The following is an 18,266-nucleotide window of genomic DNA, read 5'->3' as shown; positions in this document are numbered from 1 at the left end:
GGAAGAAAAAATGCCGGCAAGGGGGTGAACAAGGAGAGATGCAGAAAATAGGGCAAAATGGAGAAGATTGTCATGGGGACCGCAAGGCTAACCCCTGCTCTAGCAGGAAAAATGGCCTTAAAATGCATGTTGTTGTTGTTTTGCAGTAAAACGATTCAAAAAATTGTTTTGCCTTATGTAGCTATGAACCACCCTAATATATACAGTATATAAAGGTCTTTCTAAACACTGCCATACTGATTGATATTAAAGTTTGGTACCTTCCGGGTGTCATAGAAAGCTGAAATTTAGCTTACCGACGGACATCGAAGCCAGTACACCGGGGAAAATCCCAGAAACATTGGAAAGCGTCCATAAATGAAAATTTACAGAAACAAACCGTAAATGCGTATATTTAAACCCCCCCCCCCCAAAAACCTCAATCAATATCTCGCATTTGAAAATTGTAATTTCTACCACTGTAAACTGAAATAAATGTCTCAATGAAAATTTAAGTAAAAACTGTAAACTCGTCCGTAAAATAAATACCCAAATTGATATCGAGCAGCAGGTTGGTGATGCTTGCCTATAATCATAAAGCTTCTATTTATTATGTACGTACGTACGAGGTACGGTCTGTTATTGCTTACACAATGTGTAAGCATACCCCACTAGTATGTATGTGTGTGTATATATATATATATATATCAAAACTCAACATCAAAAGAAACTTATCAAATCTTTAGGACACTCATTGAAATCCTCCATGCAAAAATATGAAAAATATTTGAACACAGGTAAAGTTCAGCTATCTTTACTAAACACGTGTCAAAAAACAAGAGGCTGCCTCAATCACAAAAAAGCAAAACGCATGAACATCACAAGGGGTGGTGCAACAAAAGACAGCACTGCAACACAAAGGCACGCACCTGAATACAGTCAAAACAAAATGACACAGGAATGGACACAACACTCCTAACAGTCAAAGACAGAATGACAGCAGTCCTCAATATCGTGTGTGTCCTCCCTGAGCTGTGATGCAGGCTGTACACCTCCGACGCATGCTCTGTACCAGGCATCTGATGCGGTCCTGGGGAAGTCTGTCCCACTCCTCCTGCAAGCCTTGAATGAGCATTTGCCGATTGACAGCCGTTGATCTCCTTGGTGCAAGACGTCGACCAAGCTCATCCCATAAATGCTCAATGGGATTGAGGTCAGGGGAATAAGGTATCCAATGCATCACTTCAACACCCTGTTCCTGGAGGAAGTTGGTGGTCTGGTGAGCAGAATGGGGTCGAGCGTTGTCCTACAGGAAAATTGCGATGTCAGGATGAGCCTGGAGATGAAATGGTCTCAAAGATTATCGGACTACGAAGAGATGCTTGCATCGACTACGCTGACCAGAGAGATTGCCTCGCTGACAGACCAGCAAGGTGTGAACCATCAACACTGACCTCCCCAACGATTGATCCTGGGCGGAATACAGCATGATGCATACCTCTTCCCCACCTCTGCGCCATACCCGTTGACGCCCATCAGCAGCACAGAGGCAAAATCTGGCCTCATCGCTGAAAAAGACTGCACTCCACTGTTGCTGTGTCCAGCGGCGATGCTGCAGACACCATCTTCGTCTGTTCCGCCAATGCACAGCGTTCAACACTGGACGTCTTGCCACCAGGCCCCGACTTCTCAAGCGCCTCCGCACAGTGGAGACATTGATGCGTTTGTTGTGGCGACCTTTTGTCACTGCAGCTGTTTGCGTCGCAGGGCAGAAACGATCACGAATATGCTGCAGCACAATCCAACGGTCGTGGTTTGGGATGATTACCTGTGGTCCTCCTCTTCGTGGACCATCATTCACTGTTCCAGTTCACCGTAACACCTGGCCAGGTTGGAAATTGCATGCTGTGAGCAACCAAGATGTTGGGCAATTTTTCGCTGGCTTACACCAGCCTCAAGCATCCCAATTGCCCTTAAATGTTGTTCAGATGTCAGGCGTGGCATCTGAATTTTCTTGTTGTTTTCCCTGTCAGAAGCCTCTAGAGTCTAGAGTGACCATAGACAGCAGTAAATGAATGTCTAACCACGAGAACTGAAGGATTTCATTATGAGGGTCATTATTTAAAGGGAAAGATCCCTATACAGAACCACTCAAGCATTCCATTGTTGATCAACCAGGTGATTGAAGTGAAGTTCCCGTTACATAATCTGCCATTACAATTGAAGAAACGTGTTTGTAAAGCTGCATATTTCAAAAAAATGAAAGTGATAAGTTTCTTTTGATGTTCAGTGTGTGTGTGTGTATATATATATATATATATATATATATATATATATATATATATTAGTTGCCTCATCATACAGTACTTATCTTGTTTTGGGGTTTTTTTTGTCCTGTATTTGAACTATTGGAGTATCTCGTTCATTGAACTTTTTTTATGCCACATGGCGTTAAACCCCAGAATCATCTTAAAATAACAAAAAAAAAAATTCTTGAAATACATTCAACAAATTGAGTTACATGGAAGATCAGGGAGGAACTAAACATGTTAATGAAAATCAATGTTCAAAAGCATTTTCTTCCCTTTCCCAACCAAATACACATTGAATTATCTTGCACCGACCTAGAATTGAGAATCATAAACAATCCAAGTTCCGTAACAGAGGAAGATAGGATCGTGTGGATCCTCGGGAGAATATGGACCCGAAGCAATTAAGGGCCGGCCATAAAAAGACAGACCAAGTGCATCTTTGGACCCTTTCGTGGTTCATTTTGGGTCTCGTGAATCATGGCGCTGAGCATGTTGCAGATCTATTGGACATCCAAAATAAGACATTCATTGACATAGCCCTTCTATTCCAGGGCAGGTTGGGATTAGGAATATCCTTTGGGGGTCTATATTGTGTTCACAGTAATATGTGATTTTTGGAGAGGATTGTATGGGCTCGCTCAGACGGTTTTAAGGTTTTCCCTATGGAGACAGACATGTACTACATGGTACAATATTCCAAATTACTGCACTGCTGGGATTTTGTATACACTAGGTGACTAGAGCAACCTACCCATTGCTTCGCTGATGGGTTTAATCAAAAGACAGAATGTTGTATTTCACAAACATATTACATGTCTATTGTCTATCTGTGAATCCGAATGAGGATGTAAAATACACAAAAAAGGTTATTTTATAACACGCAACTGTTGTTGCTGCTGCTGTTGTTGCTGCTGCTGTCGTTGCTGCTGCTGTCGTTGCTGATGCTGTCGTTGCTGTTGTTGGTGTACTCCTATATAGTTTTAATGGTACCATTTTTATTATTCTATGACAGCAGGAATCGCTTCATCAAAGCTCAAGGTCCCGCTTCTTCTTCCTCAATCCGGGTAACATGGACTTTTATAACAGGCACCTTTATGATTAAACGAATACTAATTTTTGTTCAAAGTAAATTGATTATTATTTTTCCAACCAAGTAAATCGATTATTAGGTTTGCAACGGTACTATTTGTATTATTCTATGACGGCAGGAACCGCTACATCAAAGCTCGAGGTCCCGCTTCTTCCTCAAACCTGAAACATGGGATTTCAAGACACATTCATGATTAAACAGACACAATTTTTTTTTGGAAGTAAATCGATTCTGGAAACACGGGATTTTAAAATAGGAACCTTCATGATTAAACAGACACAATTTTTTTTTTTTAATTAAATCAGTTATTTGCTTTCCGACCAAGTAAATCGATTATTAGCTTTCCAATGGGACCATTTTTATTATTCTACTACAGCAGGAAACCTTTAGCACGAAGTGTGACACCCACGGATGGACACTTGTCCTTTTAGTGACAGATGAAAGTGTTGTATAGCTGTTTGAACCCGTACGTCAAATATTTCAATGCAGAATGGCCTGCTCTTTGGAAAGATTGTGTTATTAGGCCATGTATGGGGTTCTACTATCTAGATTCTAGACCAATAATTCAGATAAGATATCCTGTCCAATAAGGGTCTGTTTCAGACTTAAACTGCTGTGAGCTATGGACAGCAGATGTTGCGAGACTCCATCATGGGTCTCAAAAACAGAAACATTCAATTCTCAAATAGCAAACAAAACACTCAAAAGATAAGAAACTCACCCTTTCTTCCGGGTCAATGCTCGTCACCTTGATGGCTCGATTCTGCACGATGGTCTTAACCCAACGCTCAATCGGAACATTGCCCTTCATGAAAATGACGTACACAATATAGGCGCAGAATAGGATCAGGCTTTCCCACCACCTTATCTCGTTGTCCAAAAAGAAGAGGATGAGAAGAATGAGGTCAATTGTATAAAAGCTGACGTCACGAAACAGTGGCCACCAAGTAAGCTGCAGAATTTCTTTCGAAAACAGGGCGCACATGCCGATGACAAAAAGGATGTTGAAAACAGCCGAGCCAACTATGGTGCCAACGCCCACGTTGCTTTGAGCAAAGAACACCCCAATAAGGGAGGTGAAGAGCTCTGGAGCTGAACCTCCTGCTGCCATCAACGTGGCACCGGCCACATCGTCCGAGATGTTATATCTCAATGTGATGACCGTCAAAGCTGGCACAAAGAACTCGTCACAAACAATGGCCAATGCGATGAACATATAGATCATACCGAAGATGTGCAGGACAATGGCGCCATTTCTTCTCTCCTCCAGGGAAAATATATCCTTTGGATAATTACCAATGGAATGAGTAATGTTTTGCCCTAACGTTTTGTCCTCTAAATCGAGGTAATTGGCATCGTTCACTGTAAAATTTCGTGTCAATTCCAAAAGCTTCCTTCCAGACCACAACTGTTTTTCCTGATTTGACCTTGGGCTTGTGGGGTGTAGTCTCTCCACGCCAAAGACGCCATTATCAAACCCCGTCAAGGCACTGTAGGTCGCTGCAGCTATGCAAGTGCCAATTACAATTAGAAGCAGCGTCAGCACTCGGAGAGCTTGGAATCTTTTCCTGTTGCGCGCCATTGCTTGCCGAGGAGATCCTGCAAGGATGCAGCGCAGCTCAGATAGCTTTTTTGACACGTGAAGGTAGGATAGCCTTTACCTCGCCCCTTATAAAGGGAAGAGGAGGAGAAGAAGAAGAGCCGGAATCACTGCGGTCCCCGACGACTGATCACAAGTGGGCCCACCTTGCTGGCGTACCTCCTGCAGACATCCAGGTCATCCCAAATTATTTTGCAGCATCCTCAGGAGTTCCTTCAGGGGGGAATATGTTCAAGCCTGGAAAGAAAGGAAAGCCCCCATCTCATTTCAAATTTCTCAAAATTCTTATACAAAACACTCAACATTGCTAAACACACATTGTAAACACCTTTACCTTATGCTATGATGCGTCTTTTTAATTTTTTTAATCCCATAAAGTTTACTTTCTACAAATCTCTGAAACTTGATGACTGACTGGTTAAGTGTGCGCTTGTGTTTGATATTCCAGTTGCAATAGACAGAGGATTAGGGTTTACCTGGTGAGTTTGCGGAGCGGTTGGGACGAATGGGACGTGGATGGGGTGTGATTAAATGGCTGGGTTAAGAGTGGAGAGAGTTTCTACACTCTACTAGGAGGCAAGGGAATGGGAAGATTAACACAGCCCAGATGTTAGAGAGATTACATGGTCGAGGTGCGGTTGGGGGTTTGGAGGAAAGAGGCCGCAGAACTGCCCTGTAAACCGATTGATGTGTGCAGTGTACCTGGGCTGCGACCGAGAGTCCGAGACACCTGATCGCTGCAGTTGATCGTCACAGGTAGCTAAATATTTATTTATTTAATTAAATTAAACACTCGCTCTACAAAAGACATTGTCGACATACCTATAAAATTCATTTAAAATTTTTTTTTTAACCGCGCTTTCCGATACGAAAGAGTGCATTCAATTATTTATTTCCGCGCTGTCCGTCCCACGGCGGCTCGTATTCAGGAGATCCGCAAGGAAGCGCCGCAGGGTCGCGGGTTCCAAGGGCAACGGGTTATCGAGAGAGGAAACGGGGGAATTGCCCCGAACAGCACAATGGACCAACAGAGAAAATACATTCAATACAAGTATTCCGTATAGTGCCAGTGGGGGATCAATAACGTCCGGCCGTGTCCGCAGGCGAATTCCAACGGATAAATATATGGATAAATAAATATATATATATATATAAATAAATAAATAAATAATATATATATATATATATATATATATATATATATATATATATATATATATATATATATATATATATATATACGATCAGCATGCAAACCCGTAGTTACAAGATGATGTTCAGATCGAGTGATTTATCGATCATCGACACATCCATCAGACAGCCGAAATAAGCGAGGAACGAAGATCGCGAGTGATCCGTGTATATAAAGTACGTACCGGAGTGCACCGCGGACGTATACCCGAACGGGACGACGGTTGGTCCAGATCTGCAGCAGTTGAGCAGCACGCGGTGCCTCGCTCACCTTGGCGAGCACGTAGCGGGCGCGGAATGACACGGCACGACACGGCACGGCACGCTGCCAAGCAGCAGCGCCGGGGGAGCTTCGCGTCGCCACAAAGTGAATCCGCCCGTCCTTGGGCTCCCTTCGAAGCCCTTGAAAGGACGTTAGAGCTTAAAAACGTGACCCGAGATTAGCGCCGCGTAGCACGGCAAGGGCTCCCGTCACTCGCACGACGTCCGTATGGAGTCCTTGATCACGAGCACGGCATACCGTGCAGGGATCGTATCGCGTTCAGGTACGCCGCACCTGAGCCAATTCCTTGGTCCCTCCCACACTAATTGCTCCTTCCTCTCCTCTTCCGCTTTTGGCTCCTCTTGTTGACGTCAAATATAGCCCTCGCTCGGCTGTACGAATGGGCTAAGAAGACCTTGTATCGGTTCAGCTAAATACGGACAGCCAAGACGTTCGTATACCTGGTCGTGCCTCGTGACGGCACGATGAAGGAGGCCCCTCCCTGTTACTGATTCACACATCATTGTTGGATATGTTGAGGTTAAGCGATTGGAAAGACAGATAGATGATTTGGACCGGTACGGTTGCTTTAACACTGCCATTGCGTCATGCCTTTTTGCAATACATCATGGTCGTGTATAAAGTTTTTATTCTGATAACACTTCCATGCAAACTCTTCCTCTTAGTAAAACAAATACACTTTACAAAGCCACAGAGTGAATATTCGGAGAGATTCTCAACCAAGGAGTGATCATGAGTGTTGTCGTGTTTGAGGGTAGGGCTGAAAGAATCAATAACCATAAATTGTAACATGTATAAAGTACGAGCTGAAGTACCCGGCGTGTCCGGGGAAATTCAATTAAATATGTAGTTAAACATTTCCTGCATGACAATCACAAAAACATATTACTCAATTGCTCCCAGGAAAAAAAAACCCCCAGGCAGTGTATAAGCAACATACTCACCCAAAGCCTGAACACAGAGGTGTTATAAATTATAATAAACCTGTGTAATAAGCAATCTTTTTAATAACAGACGCAAGTGTAAACACGACGGATAATTAAATTTGTGTTGTTGACAACAAATCACTACATACAACCTCAAAATACTGTTGCAGCTTTTAGAACCTTCACTATCAAATTTAGTATTAAAATCCCTTATAAATAACCCCTGTGTACATTTCCCTTTAATTGTCTGTTCATTGAAATGAGTGCACCTTAGCTAGTCCATGTACAAGCACGTAGCCAATCGTAGAACCTCTCTATAGTTATATCCTTATTCTGTGTTCCAGATAAGGCTGTGTCCAATAGTCGATCTTACGTTGCACCAAATCAAATAAGATAGATCCCCTTTTCGATGGCCCCAAAGCCTACATTTCCAACAGTATTCAGACTCCATTATGCACGCGGTCAGCTCGGAGAAGAAGGGCGTGGCCCGCCCATCGTCATCAAAAGGTGGAGCCAGAAGGCCCTTACGACCAACCAGGAATCGGTGGGCATGGCTTGGTAGGGCGTGGCTATATAACCCGTTACGGGAAGCCCCCACCGGCAGATGAGAGAGGGAGTACGAATCAAGAGTTCTGTGAAGGAGGTGCGTGATCCAGCTGAGCGTGAAAGAACGCAGGAGGCAGAGAACGCAGGAGGCAGAGGACGCCGAGAAAGCTGCCGGTGCAAAGCCGAGTGCGTGGTCACCGTTTGCTCACTTCCAGCCCGGAGCGTGGATCTGGTGCGGACGTCGTTGCCGCGTTTTCCTACCGCACCTTCCAGCCCTGCCGTTCTGCACAGACCCTTCTTCTCCCTCCAGCCAATCCTACCTGCAATTCCCCATTCGTGTGAGTCTGTTTGTGTTGTCCTGTCCCTGGGAGTAAGTAAGACTGTATAAGCTAAGAATTGCCCTGTGTATCTGCTTCTTCCTCTTCACTGTAAATTACTTCGTTCTGCTTCCTTGGTTTTGGGTTTTGTGTAAATAATTAATAAACCCCTGTTATTTATTACCTTTGGTTTCTTCTTTCTCGTCCGATCGCTTTCGTCCTGTCCCCTATTGAATATACGTGGCACGATTTGGCAGAACCGCTCAGAATCGGGTTAGTGTTGTTAACGGCTCGGATTTCGGATTGCTAAACCGCTCGGCAAACTCCATCTTGTCCGGGATTCGAGCGGAGTTACCCACCTGCCTTGTGGAGGGATTGGCGGAGGTGTACGGGAATCCCTTGACCAATCACCTTGGCCAATCCCACCCCACAGGGGAGTGGGGTAGCTTCAGGATCGGAGACGGCCAGTGCAAAATACAAGGGGGATTAAGCCCCCCCCCCCTTTGGTCAGGGGAGCGCCGTCCCCGTTTCCGTAACAATACGATCTTCACAAAACGTATTACTCGATCACTCCCGGTTAGAAAACTCAGACAGTGTATAAGCAACATACTCACCCAAAGCCTGACCACGGAGGTGTTTTAATAAACCTGTGTAATAAGCAATCTTTTAAATAACAGACGCAAGTGTAAACATGACGGATAATTAAATTCGTGTTGTTGACAACAAATCACTATATACAACCTCAACATACGATCTTCACAAAACTTATTACTCGATCACTCCCGGTAAGAAAACCCAGACAGTGTATAAGCACAACACCCAATTGAGGCCTGAAGGCCAATTATCGGGTCTTATCTGGGGTTGGCTGAACATTGTGAATTTGATGCCACATTGGACGAGATGCTGAGGGATTTTTAAATTGTTGCATCAACAAGGAAACGATCCTCCAGAAATTGTTGGCTGTTCCCGATCTCAATCTGACTAAAGCTGTGTCGATCGCTAGTGCCTGCATGACTACTGACGAGGTGCTGCATATTATCACCAGCATGGAGTAGAACTCCCAGTTGAGTTTGTTTAACGTTAACAAACTGAACTTATCATCATCATCCAAGAAGTCCAGAAAACCTCAATTTCACCAATCAGTTCAAAACAATACCTCAGTTTAGACTTTAGAGGGTGAGCTTTTCTGTGCCAAAGCATAGCAGTGGATCGTCCGCTTCTCTGACAGATAAATCATGCTGGTGTTGTGCTGGCAGTCACTTACCCAACCTGTGTCGTTTCAGACATTGTTTTTGGAACTGGAGAAAACCTGGCCACCTATACAAGATGTTGAGACATCCCAACATGGTACAACTCTCCACAATCAATTTGGCTGTAGGAGTGACCGGTGGCGAAGCAAAACCCTCCTGCTTCTGAGGACTATGATTTGCTCAGTATGTCGGGCAAAAGCAAACCCATTGTTGTGGGTGTCGAGCTGAATGATATTCCCGTGGATATGGAGATAGATACCGGGGGGCGAGGCAGCCCATATTTGGGCGAGGCAGCCCAAAAGCAAACCCATTGTTGTGGGTGTCGAGCTGAATGATATTCCCGTGGATATGGAGATAGATACCGGGCGAGGCAGCCCATTATGAGCTCAGAAACTTTCAAAAGGCTCTTTAGCCAGAAGACAACAACGAGGCCAGTACTCAGGCCTGTGAGTACTCAGGCCTGTGAATGCCAAGTTGCGAACCTATACCGATGAACTGATACCTTTTTTTTTTCTTCTTTTTTTTTTGTATACAAGATCGAGGCTCGTGAAAGAGCTAACATTAATCACACAAAAAGACAAACCGACACACAAAACACAAAAAACAAGGGGAGCGGCAGACAAGATGGGGAGAGAGGGGGAAGGACACAAAAGAGAGGGGGAAGAGGGGGAAGGACACAAACACAACATTTGAGAGCAGGGACATCAGGAGGACTTGGGGGGGAGGTGGGAGAGGATTAAAACATATGAACACTGCAAGGACTCTGGGGTGAATTACCGGGGGTAGAAAAGATCAAGGTTTTCGATGGGGGAAGATAAGAGATGGTGGTGAACAGCTGTTTTAAAGACCTGGAGGGAGGAGTGGGATTGAAGGGAGTGGGGGAGTTTGTTCCAGAGGCGGGAGAAAAGGGGAATGAAAGAGTGAAGGTCAGCAGAGAGCCTAGACTTTGGCAGTTTAACCATAAGAGGGTTGCAGGCAGATCTTGTGCGACCTGAAGGAATTATTGGGGGGACAGAGCACAGAGAGAGCTGGGGGAGCAAGGCCGTAGAGGAGTCGGTAGAAGACAGAAAGACCACCAACCTGCCTGCGGTGAGTGAGTGAAAGGCCCTCGGTGTTGACTACATCGCAGGAGATTCCAATGATTCTGAAAGCGTGAAGCCGAGCAAGGTGTGAGGCAGGAGCACCAGCCCAGAGGGGGGAACAGTATTCCATTGAGCTGCGGATGAAAGCCTTGTATGTGGTGAGGAGCTCAGGTGTGCCAAGGAAGGATTTCACACGACGGAGGATGCCCAGTCGGCGACTGGCTTTGGAGGCCAGCTTGGAAATGTGGTTTTCCCAAGAAAGATCATGGCAGATAGTGAGACATGAGACATGGCAGATAAAAAGACCTGTGATTCGTAGTGCTGATTTGAAGGTCGCCTTCAATGATGTGTCACGGAAACTACCCTTGCGGATCATACAGGAAAATGGGCTACATTATTTGGGTGTAAGTGGCTTGAATCCATCAAACTTGATTGGCTTGTGATCACATCGATGGTTTGTGAAGTTAATTACAACTAGCCGAAACCCGTGGAACATCCACGGAAGGGAGGATGTGGTGTATGGATAGAGTGTACCATTATGGATGGCATAGGGGATTTGCTTGTCCGAGTAAGAGTTAGGAAGAAAGATCAATTTTCACTTGTGCAAAAATGCTACTCACAATTACATCGCCTGTGCGTTGGCCTGTGATTGAGCCAGAGAGTTGGTCTGTGATTGAGCCAGAGAGTTGGCCTGTGATTGAGCCAGAGAGTTGGCCTGTGATTGAGCCAGAGAGTTGGCCTGTGATTGAGCCAGAGAGTTGGCCTGTGAGTCAACTTCCTTTCCAATGTCTGCAAGAATTGAAATACTGATTGTGAATGTGTAAAATTATATGAAAGAAGAACATGCATATCAATAGACGATGCCATCGAAAAGGAGATAGTCAGGTTCACTATGTTAACAAATATAATTTCGTTCAAAATTTTGGGATTAGCAAACCTGTACATTTTTGGAATCTTCAGAGCATGGAGAATCTGAAAATCAATGTTGGCATTTGCACAGACACCTGCATGGCCGCCATTTTGGATTTTGAAAATGGCCGCCATAAAATACATATTTTCCGCGATCTCGGCTTCTAGTCAACCTAGAGACTTAATTAAATATGCTAATCCTATGTTTTTTGGGTCAAGGAATCCAATAAAGGCCTCAAAATAGTGCTCAGGATTATAGAAAAGCAACAAACAAAGGTAATTGAAAACCATTGTCTTTATATTTGTGATAATACATGATATTGCAAGTCCTTTGAAGTTATAGGTTGTTATAGGAAGTTATCGGTAGTATCAGATTGAACTATAAGTCCTATACACAGGATCTACGAGGTCTATACCGTTCAGGAATATGCTTTTACAGATCTTCATCACTGTCCTGTGTCATTTTCGCAAAGGTGTCTACGCAAATGTAAACATTAATTTTTGGATTCCTCATGCTCTGACTATTCCAAAAATGTATAGTTTTGCTAATCTACCAAAATTTTGAACGAAAAAACATAGTGAACCTGACTAAGAGCAGCTGTCAATAGAAAAGGATGTCTGACTTATCAATTTGACATTATTGCACAGGAAATGACAAACAAAGAAACAGTTCATTTCCATCGGGTAATATTACGATGAGAGATCAGCCGATACCTTTTTATATTATCTCCATCAGCATCCATGGCACTTAGAAAAAAAAAACGTGACATCAGCCAGCCGCAGCCAACTATCACGTACCGTCTCGAAGTCAATGCCATCCTTTTATCTCTTCGTATACAACTCACTGATCGCAACGTCACTCCATTTAACTTTATTAAAATGACGATAAAGACGTGAAACCCGTGGAACATCCACGGAAGGGATATCGTTCGTCTGTTTTTAGCTCGTTATCTTTAAGCTTCCTTACGTCTCGCCACCTGCTACACCTCTCTGAGTTACGAGGATTTATGCAACGCACCCCGAGTATCGCAACGTCACTCCATTTAACTTTATTAAAATGACGATAAAGACGTTTCCTTATATATCCTAATTTCAAATGTTCAAGGGAATAAAAAAGCTTCCTTACGTCTCGCCACCTGCTACACCTCTCTGAGTTACGAGGATTTATGCAACGCACCCCGAGTATCGCAACGTCACTCCATTTAACTTTATTAAAATGACGATAAAGACGTTTCCTTATATATCCTAATTTAAAATGTTCAACGGAATAAAAAGACCATTTGGTTCACACCACCCATGTTCACACCACTCGACTGTCCAATCAGCGGATGGCTCGCTTCGCCTTCGCCCAGCAGACGCCAATACGATGGCGTCGTAAGATGGCGTCGTATCGGCCGTTAATCGGACGCTTTTGGGCCCCAACGTCGGCGAATTCAGATTTTTCGAGTATGTCTTTATGTGATAAATAAAGAGCGCGGTTCGTAGATCGTAAATCCATTAGTGCCATGGGCATTGGGTCACTGGGTGCGGCGTAAAAGGGATAACAAAGTCGAGTCCTTACGGTATTATTATATAGATGCCATTCTTGACAAATACCCCTCATTGTTTGAAGGTCGTGTCGGTACCTTTAAATGTGTTAAAGCCAAAATCTATGTGGATGAGAGTGTGAAGCTTGTTTTCTGTAAAGTTAGGTCTGTACCTCACATGATCTGTACCTCACGTTCTAAAGTCGAGGCAGAGCCCGACCACCTGCAGAAGGAAGGTCTTATCAGTCCTGTTGAGTTTAGTGATTCCTCATGCCTAATTTTTCCTGTACTGAAGTCTGACGGCAGTGTTCGGGTTCGTAGTAATTACAAAACACCAATCAACAGGTATTGCAAGCAGGGCCATTATCCTCTGTCCCAGGCAGATGACTGTTTGCTCCATTTTCTGATGGGAAGACGTTAAGCTCTCTGGATTTGGGATCTGCTTACGCTCAGATGGTACTTGGCGAGGACTCCAAGAAGTATACATGTTGAACACTAACAAGTGGTTGTTTGTGTTCAATCACTGTCATTTCGGCATCAAATCAGTTCCCGCTATATTTCAACGCAATATGGAGAATCTGCTAAAAGCAATCCCAAAGTTGTAGTTTTTCAAGATGATGTTTTGATCACCGATGGCATTGATACTAAACACTTAAGTAACCTCCAGGCGTTGTCAAACGTCTTGTCGAAGCTGGTGTTAACATGAAACGTGATTAGTGAAGATTTAATTTACCAGAAGTGAAATTTCTCGGTTGTATTGTCAGTGCTGATGGCATAAGGCCTGGTAAGTCCAAGACTGAGGCTATCAGTGATGTTCCTACGCCTGCAAACACGACTGAGCTCAAAGCGTTCCTGACTATGTTAAACGATTACTGTAACTTTCTTCCGAATCTGAGCACCGTTCTTGAACCTCTCCACAAACTCCTACATAAAGGTGTGGAAAGGCAATGGTCCATGCAGTGTAGTAAGGCATTTGCTGAAGCGAAGTGGTTGCTGTGTTCATCCAAAGTATTGATACTGTTATGCCACATGTTCTCAGTTGTGATGCCTCGTCCGATGGCATTGGTTGTGTGCCACAGAAATGAAACGTTGAGATTATTCAATGGCCTGTAGCCTATGCATCACACACTTTGTCAGCTGCGGAGCATAACCTAACCCACAATTAACCCACAATTAACCCACAGGCCACTGCCCTCATTCAGCATTGGGCTGACAGTTAGCAGGCTATGATTATTCTAGAAAGTATCGTCCTGACAGTGCGAATTTCTGTGCTGATGCCTTGAGTAGGTTACCAATGCCTGTTAACCCAGGTAATATACCTGTACCAGGAGAAATTTTTATGGCAGTGAGTGTGTTTGATGGCGACAATGCTCCAATCACTTCCAGACAAATTTAATGATGGACGAATGTGGACTCGACCCTATCTATGGTCAAACAATTTATCAGTGGCAAATGGTCAAAAATACCATATGAATTCCACGAGAAATTGAAACCGTACCTTGTTCGTAAAGATGATCTTGCCTTGCATTCTGGTTGCCTGGTGTGGGGCAACAGGGTTATTGTACCACCCAAAAGTCGGAACAAGGTGTGTTTTGAGCTACATGAATCACTTCCAGGTATTGTAACAACGAGCAATGGTACCCGCCTTATGGGCGTAGCTTCAATTGGGAGGCCCAAATGAAAAGGCTAAATATCAGAAATTGAAGGCTTTTTTTTTCTTTTAAACGATTTATATAAACATCCGTTAAATCTCCATCTGTGCAGCCGTGCAGCGATCGGTGCAGCCGTTTGTGCGGCACCCGGGAAAATGACGTCATGTGGGAGCAAGTATCAGCAGGATGTGGCAGTGTGGGAGTCCACGTTTCTGATCCTCCTTCATGCCGAAGTAGCCCACCACTTCTCCAAGAATTCCACTCTTCAGATCCGCCATGACAGATTTAAGCTTGATACTGAAGACGCGTGCAGTTAGTACTCCCGATGTTGTATGTACTCTCGTGTCCTCTAACAACCCGTGTCCTTATAAAAGGTCTTTGTCCGGGGTCACCGAGTTCGATCGGTGCAGCCGTGCAGCGATCGATGCAGCCGTTTGTGCGGCACCCGGGAAAACAACATCGTCGCAATGAGAACAATGAACGTTATGCGAACGCGAATGTTATGCGTGAGTCCAAACCTGAGAATGCGGGAGACTAAAGATGAAATTGGGAAAACGAAATAGCCTATTTTACTCCTGGAGATCCCAGGATTATCCACCCAAAATATCGTTGAGATCGGTTCAGCAGTTTTTACGGTACCTTCGAACAGACAGACAGACAGACAGACGGACGGACATTTGGTGAATTATAGTAAAGAAGTCTTTAGAATTTCAATAAAAGCCACATCACTGTTCATATCGGTAAATATTATTCCGTCATGTTGCAAATCGTGATCGATACACTATGATCGTGATGATTGTGATCGTGAATCGTTATTGATAATCGTGTCCACAATCGCTATGTCGTATTTACTCCCGATACGTGTACCAAATTCCCGATATGTGTAACTGTACCAAATCAACAGTTAAAAGGATTTTGAGCCGATAGCTGTTACGGCCTTGGCAAGATCGATTGAGACAGCGATTTGTTGGCGATCGATGGAGACATGTTGCTTTCCCGGGTGCCGCACAAACGGCTGCACTGATCGCGCAGCACTCGGGAAAGCCACATCGTCACAATGAGAACAATGAACGTTATGTGAACGCGAATGTTATGCGGGAGTCCAAACCTGAGAATCCTGGAGACTAAAGCTGAAATTGGGAAAACTAAATAGTCTATTTTACTCCTGGAGATCCCAGGATTATCCCCCCAAAATATCTTTGTGATTGCTTCAGCAGTTTTTGCGGTACCTTCGAACAGACAGCCAGACAGACAGACAGACAGACAGACGGACGGACGGACATTTGGTGAATTATAGTAAGATGAAATCAATTGCTCGGCACCATTTTTGGTGGCCGGGTATAGATGAAGATGTGGAGAGCTGTTTGTCATTGTTCCGTGTGTCAGGCTACCACCCGAAACTCATCTGAGGCACCTCGTTACATGTCGTCCTGGCCTTCTAGACCACTGTCTCGACATCACATAGATTATACTGGACCATTCTTGGGGAAGATGTTTTTGGTTGTAATTAATGGTCATTCAAAGTGGGTCGAATGTTTAGCCTTATCCTGTACTAGCGAAATCACAGTTGGGAGTTTACGTGCCATATTTGCCATTCATTGTTTACCTGATTGTGTAGTTAGTGATCATTGCTCATGTTTCACAGCACTGTGCTTCAGGATTTCCTGAAACAAAATGGTATCAAGCACTATCACAGTGCTCCCTTCAAACCTGCTTTGAATGGACAGGCTGAGAGAGCTGTCCAGGTGATCAAGAGTGGCCTCAAAAAAGCAAATGACCTGCAGACCAGGTTGTCACTTTTTTATATACATATAGGACACAACCACTGGACACACCCACAGAAATGATATTGGTCGAAGGCTAAAGACACGCCTAAACCTGATCCATCCTAATGATTCATCCAGAGTTACTGACCACCAGTTTAAATGGAAGTGGTATCATGACAGGACCTCAGATGCACGTGTCATCAATGTGTTTGATCCTGTTTTTATGCTGAATCCAGGCTGTGGATCTAAATGGCTCACTAGTTATGTAATCAATAGAATTGGCAACTCTTTATTTGTTGTGGAATTGTCCAATGGACATACAGTATGTAAACATATTGACCAACTCCGCCTAAGGCATTGTGACCCCAATCATCCAACCTGTGTTCAACCCATTGAAAGTGAACCCCTGGTATATATTCCAATTGTGAGCCAAGCACCACAACCCATGTGTCTGAACCTGATCGTAGAGTAAGTGGAACCACCACCACCTCTTTCACCTCCTTCTCCTCCTTCTTCCTCCTCCTCTTTCCCCTCCTCCTCCTTCTTCCTCTCCTCCTACTCCTCCCCCCTCCAGCTCACCCGAGTCTGCTACTATCAGCACTCCACAAGGACAGTCAACCCCTTTTGCGACGCTCTGCTCGCATGCGTAAGGCACCTGAGTGGTTGAACTTGTAGTGATGGTACCTTTTTTTTTTTTTTTTTTTTTTTTTTCTATACTGAATCGAGGCTCGTGAAAGAGCTGACAACCGCGAGGACCTTGCACTGTTGCGCGAGGACCTTGCGAGGACGCGAGGACCTTGCAACCTTGCACTGTTGTATAGATTTCTGGGGGGATGGGGGGGACGGACGTTGACATGTTCTGCAAAGAAAATTGTGTGGGGTCTGTAAAGTCACTGCTACATGCATGTGCAGTGTTACATGCTCCTCCCTGACCCCCTGGTCATGGTGTACCTCAGAGCCCTGAGAGGAGTCACGGCAGAAAAATGTGTTATTCTGTGTGTCAAAGATCAATGGAGAAGCCACCCCAATTGTTACTCACAAACAAATATTGTATTAAGATCACACAAAGAATAACAGTACAACAACAATAGTATTCAAAAGTACAATCAATATGTCCTATGATGGTACCATCAGTTTTGTAATATATAACTCACTGTGCTCCAAGTGAGTGAAACAAAAACATTCCCCAATGTCTCTTATTCCCGGCTTCAAGATGAAGTTGATTCGCTCGAGCGATCGCTAGAACGATGTCCAATCGAGACCAGAATCCCGTGCGGATGACAAGGGTAGTCACACAGCCGAAGCTGTACAAAGGCGCCCTCAAGGCGACTGGGAAATCCAAAGGCGCCCCACAGGCGAATGAGAGATCACACCCTCGGGTATGGACGAATTAGCCTTCAAAAAGCCACGTCACACGCACGCCCCAGATCGACGTCTGGATGCGGTGAAAAAGGTCGAAAAGAAACAAAACCGCGAGCGAAGCACAAGTCCTGCATGAGTCAAAATGGCCGACGGCCCGGTCTCGTGGCGCAACAGCACGGCGATGATTCTCTCCTGAATCGATAGCAAAACCTGACACGTAGTTTAATCTGTCACAGAGCTAACCACTCTGTCGCAGGCATCCTTTCCCTGGGAAACCCGAAAGTTCGCTAGTGACTTGCTCGCCAACGTTCGCTTCAGAACTCTTCTAGCTTCTTGTCTGACTCTCTTGCTCCGCCCTTTTCTCTCCTCTTCTTCCTCTTCATCTCCGTCCGGTTCTTGTTTCATTTTAAAACATTCCTTTTACCTTTTGACAATAATAATTGCTATTTCCCTCAAACAACAATAATAATAATAC

The 18,266-nt window shown here is 44.4% G+C and overlaps 1 protein-coding gene across 3 annotated transcripts in view; it reads right to left on the bottom strand.

Moving 5' to 3' along the window:
- The window catches only part of LOC137420815 (sodium/potassium/calcium exchanger 2-like), a 156,704-nt gene extending 149,745 nt beyond the window's left edge, over positions 1-6,959 (bottom strand). For 2 of the 3 annotated variants that reach the window (XM_068106217.2, XM_068106218.2), the window contains exons 1-2: positions 6,358-6,779; positions 4,103-5,218 (exon numbers count right to left, since the gene is read on the bottom strand). In XM_068106217.2, coding sequence (XP_067962318.2) covers positions 4,103-4,963 — 861 coding nt within the window. In that variant the 5' untranslated portion in view covers positions 4,964-5,218; positions 6,358-6,779. Of the gene's footprint in view, positions 1-4,102; positions 5,219-6,357 lie in introns of all 3 variants that reach the window. The other variant, XM_068106216.2, reaches the window with a different exon arrangement.
- Between the last annotated feature and the right edge of the window lie 11,307 nt (positions 6,960-18,266).

The sequence above is a fragment of the Myxine glutinosa genome, chromosome 2 (assembly GCF_964187855.1).
Source record: "Myxine glutinosa chromosome 2, kmMyxGlut1.1, whole genome shotgun sequence".
Lineage (NCBI taxonomy): Eukaryota > Metazoa > Chordata > Myxini > Myxiniformes > Myxinidae > Myxine > Myxine glutinosa.
This window is presented reverse-complemented; position numbering and strand designations above follow the sequence as displayed.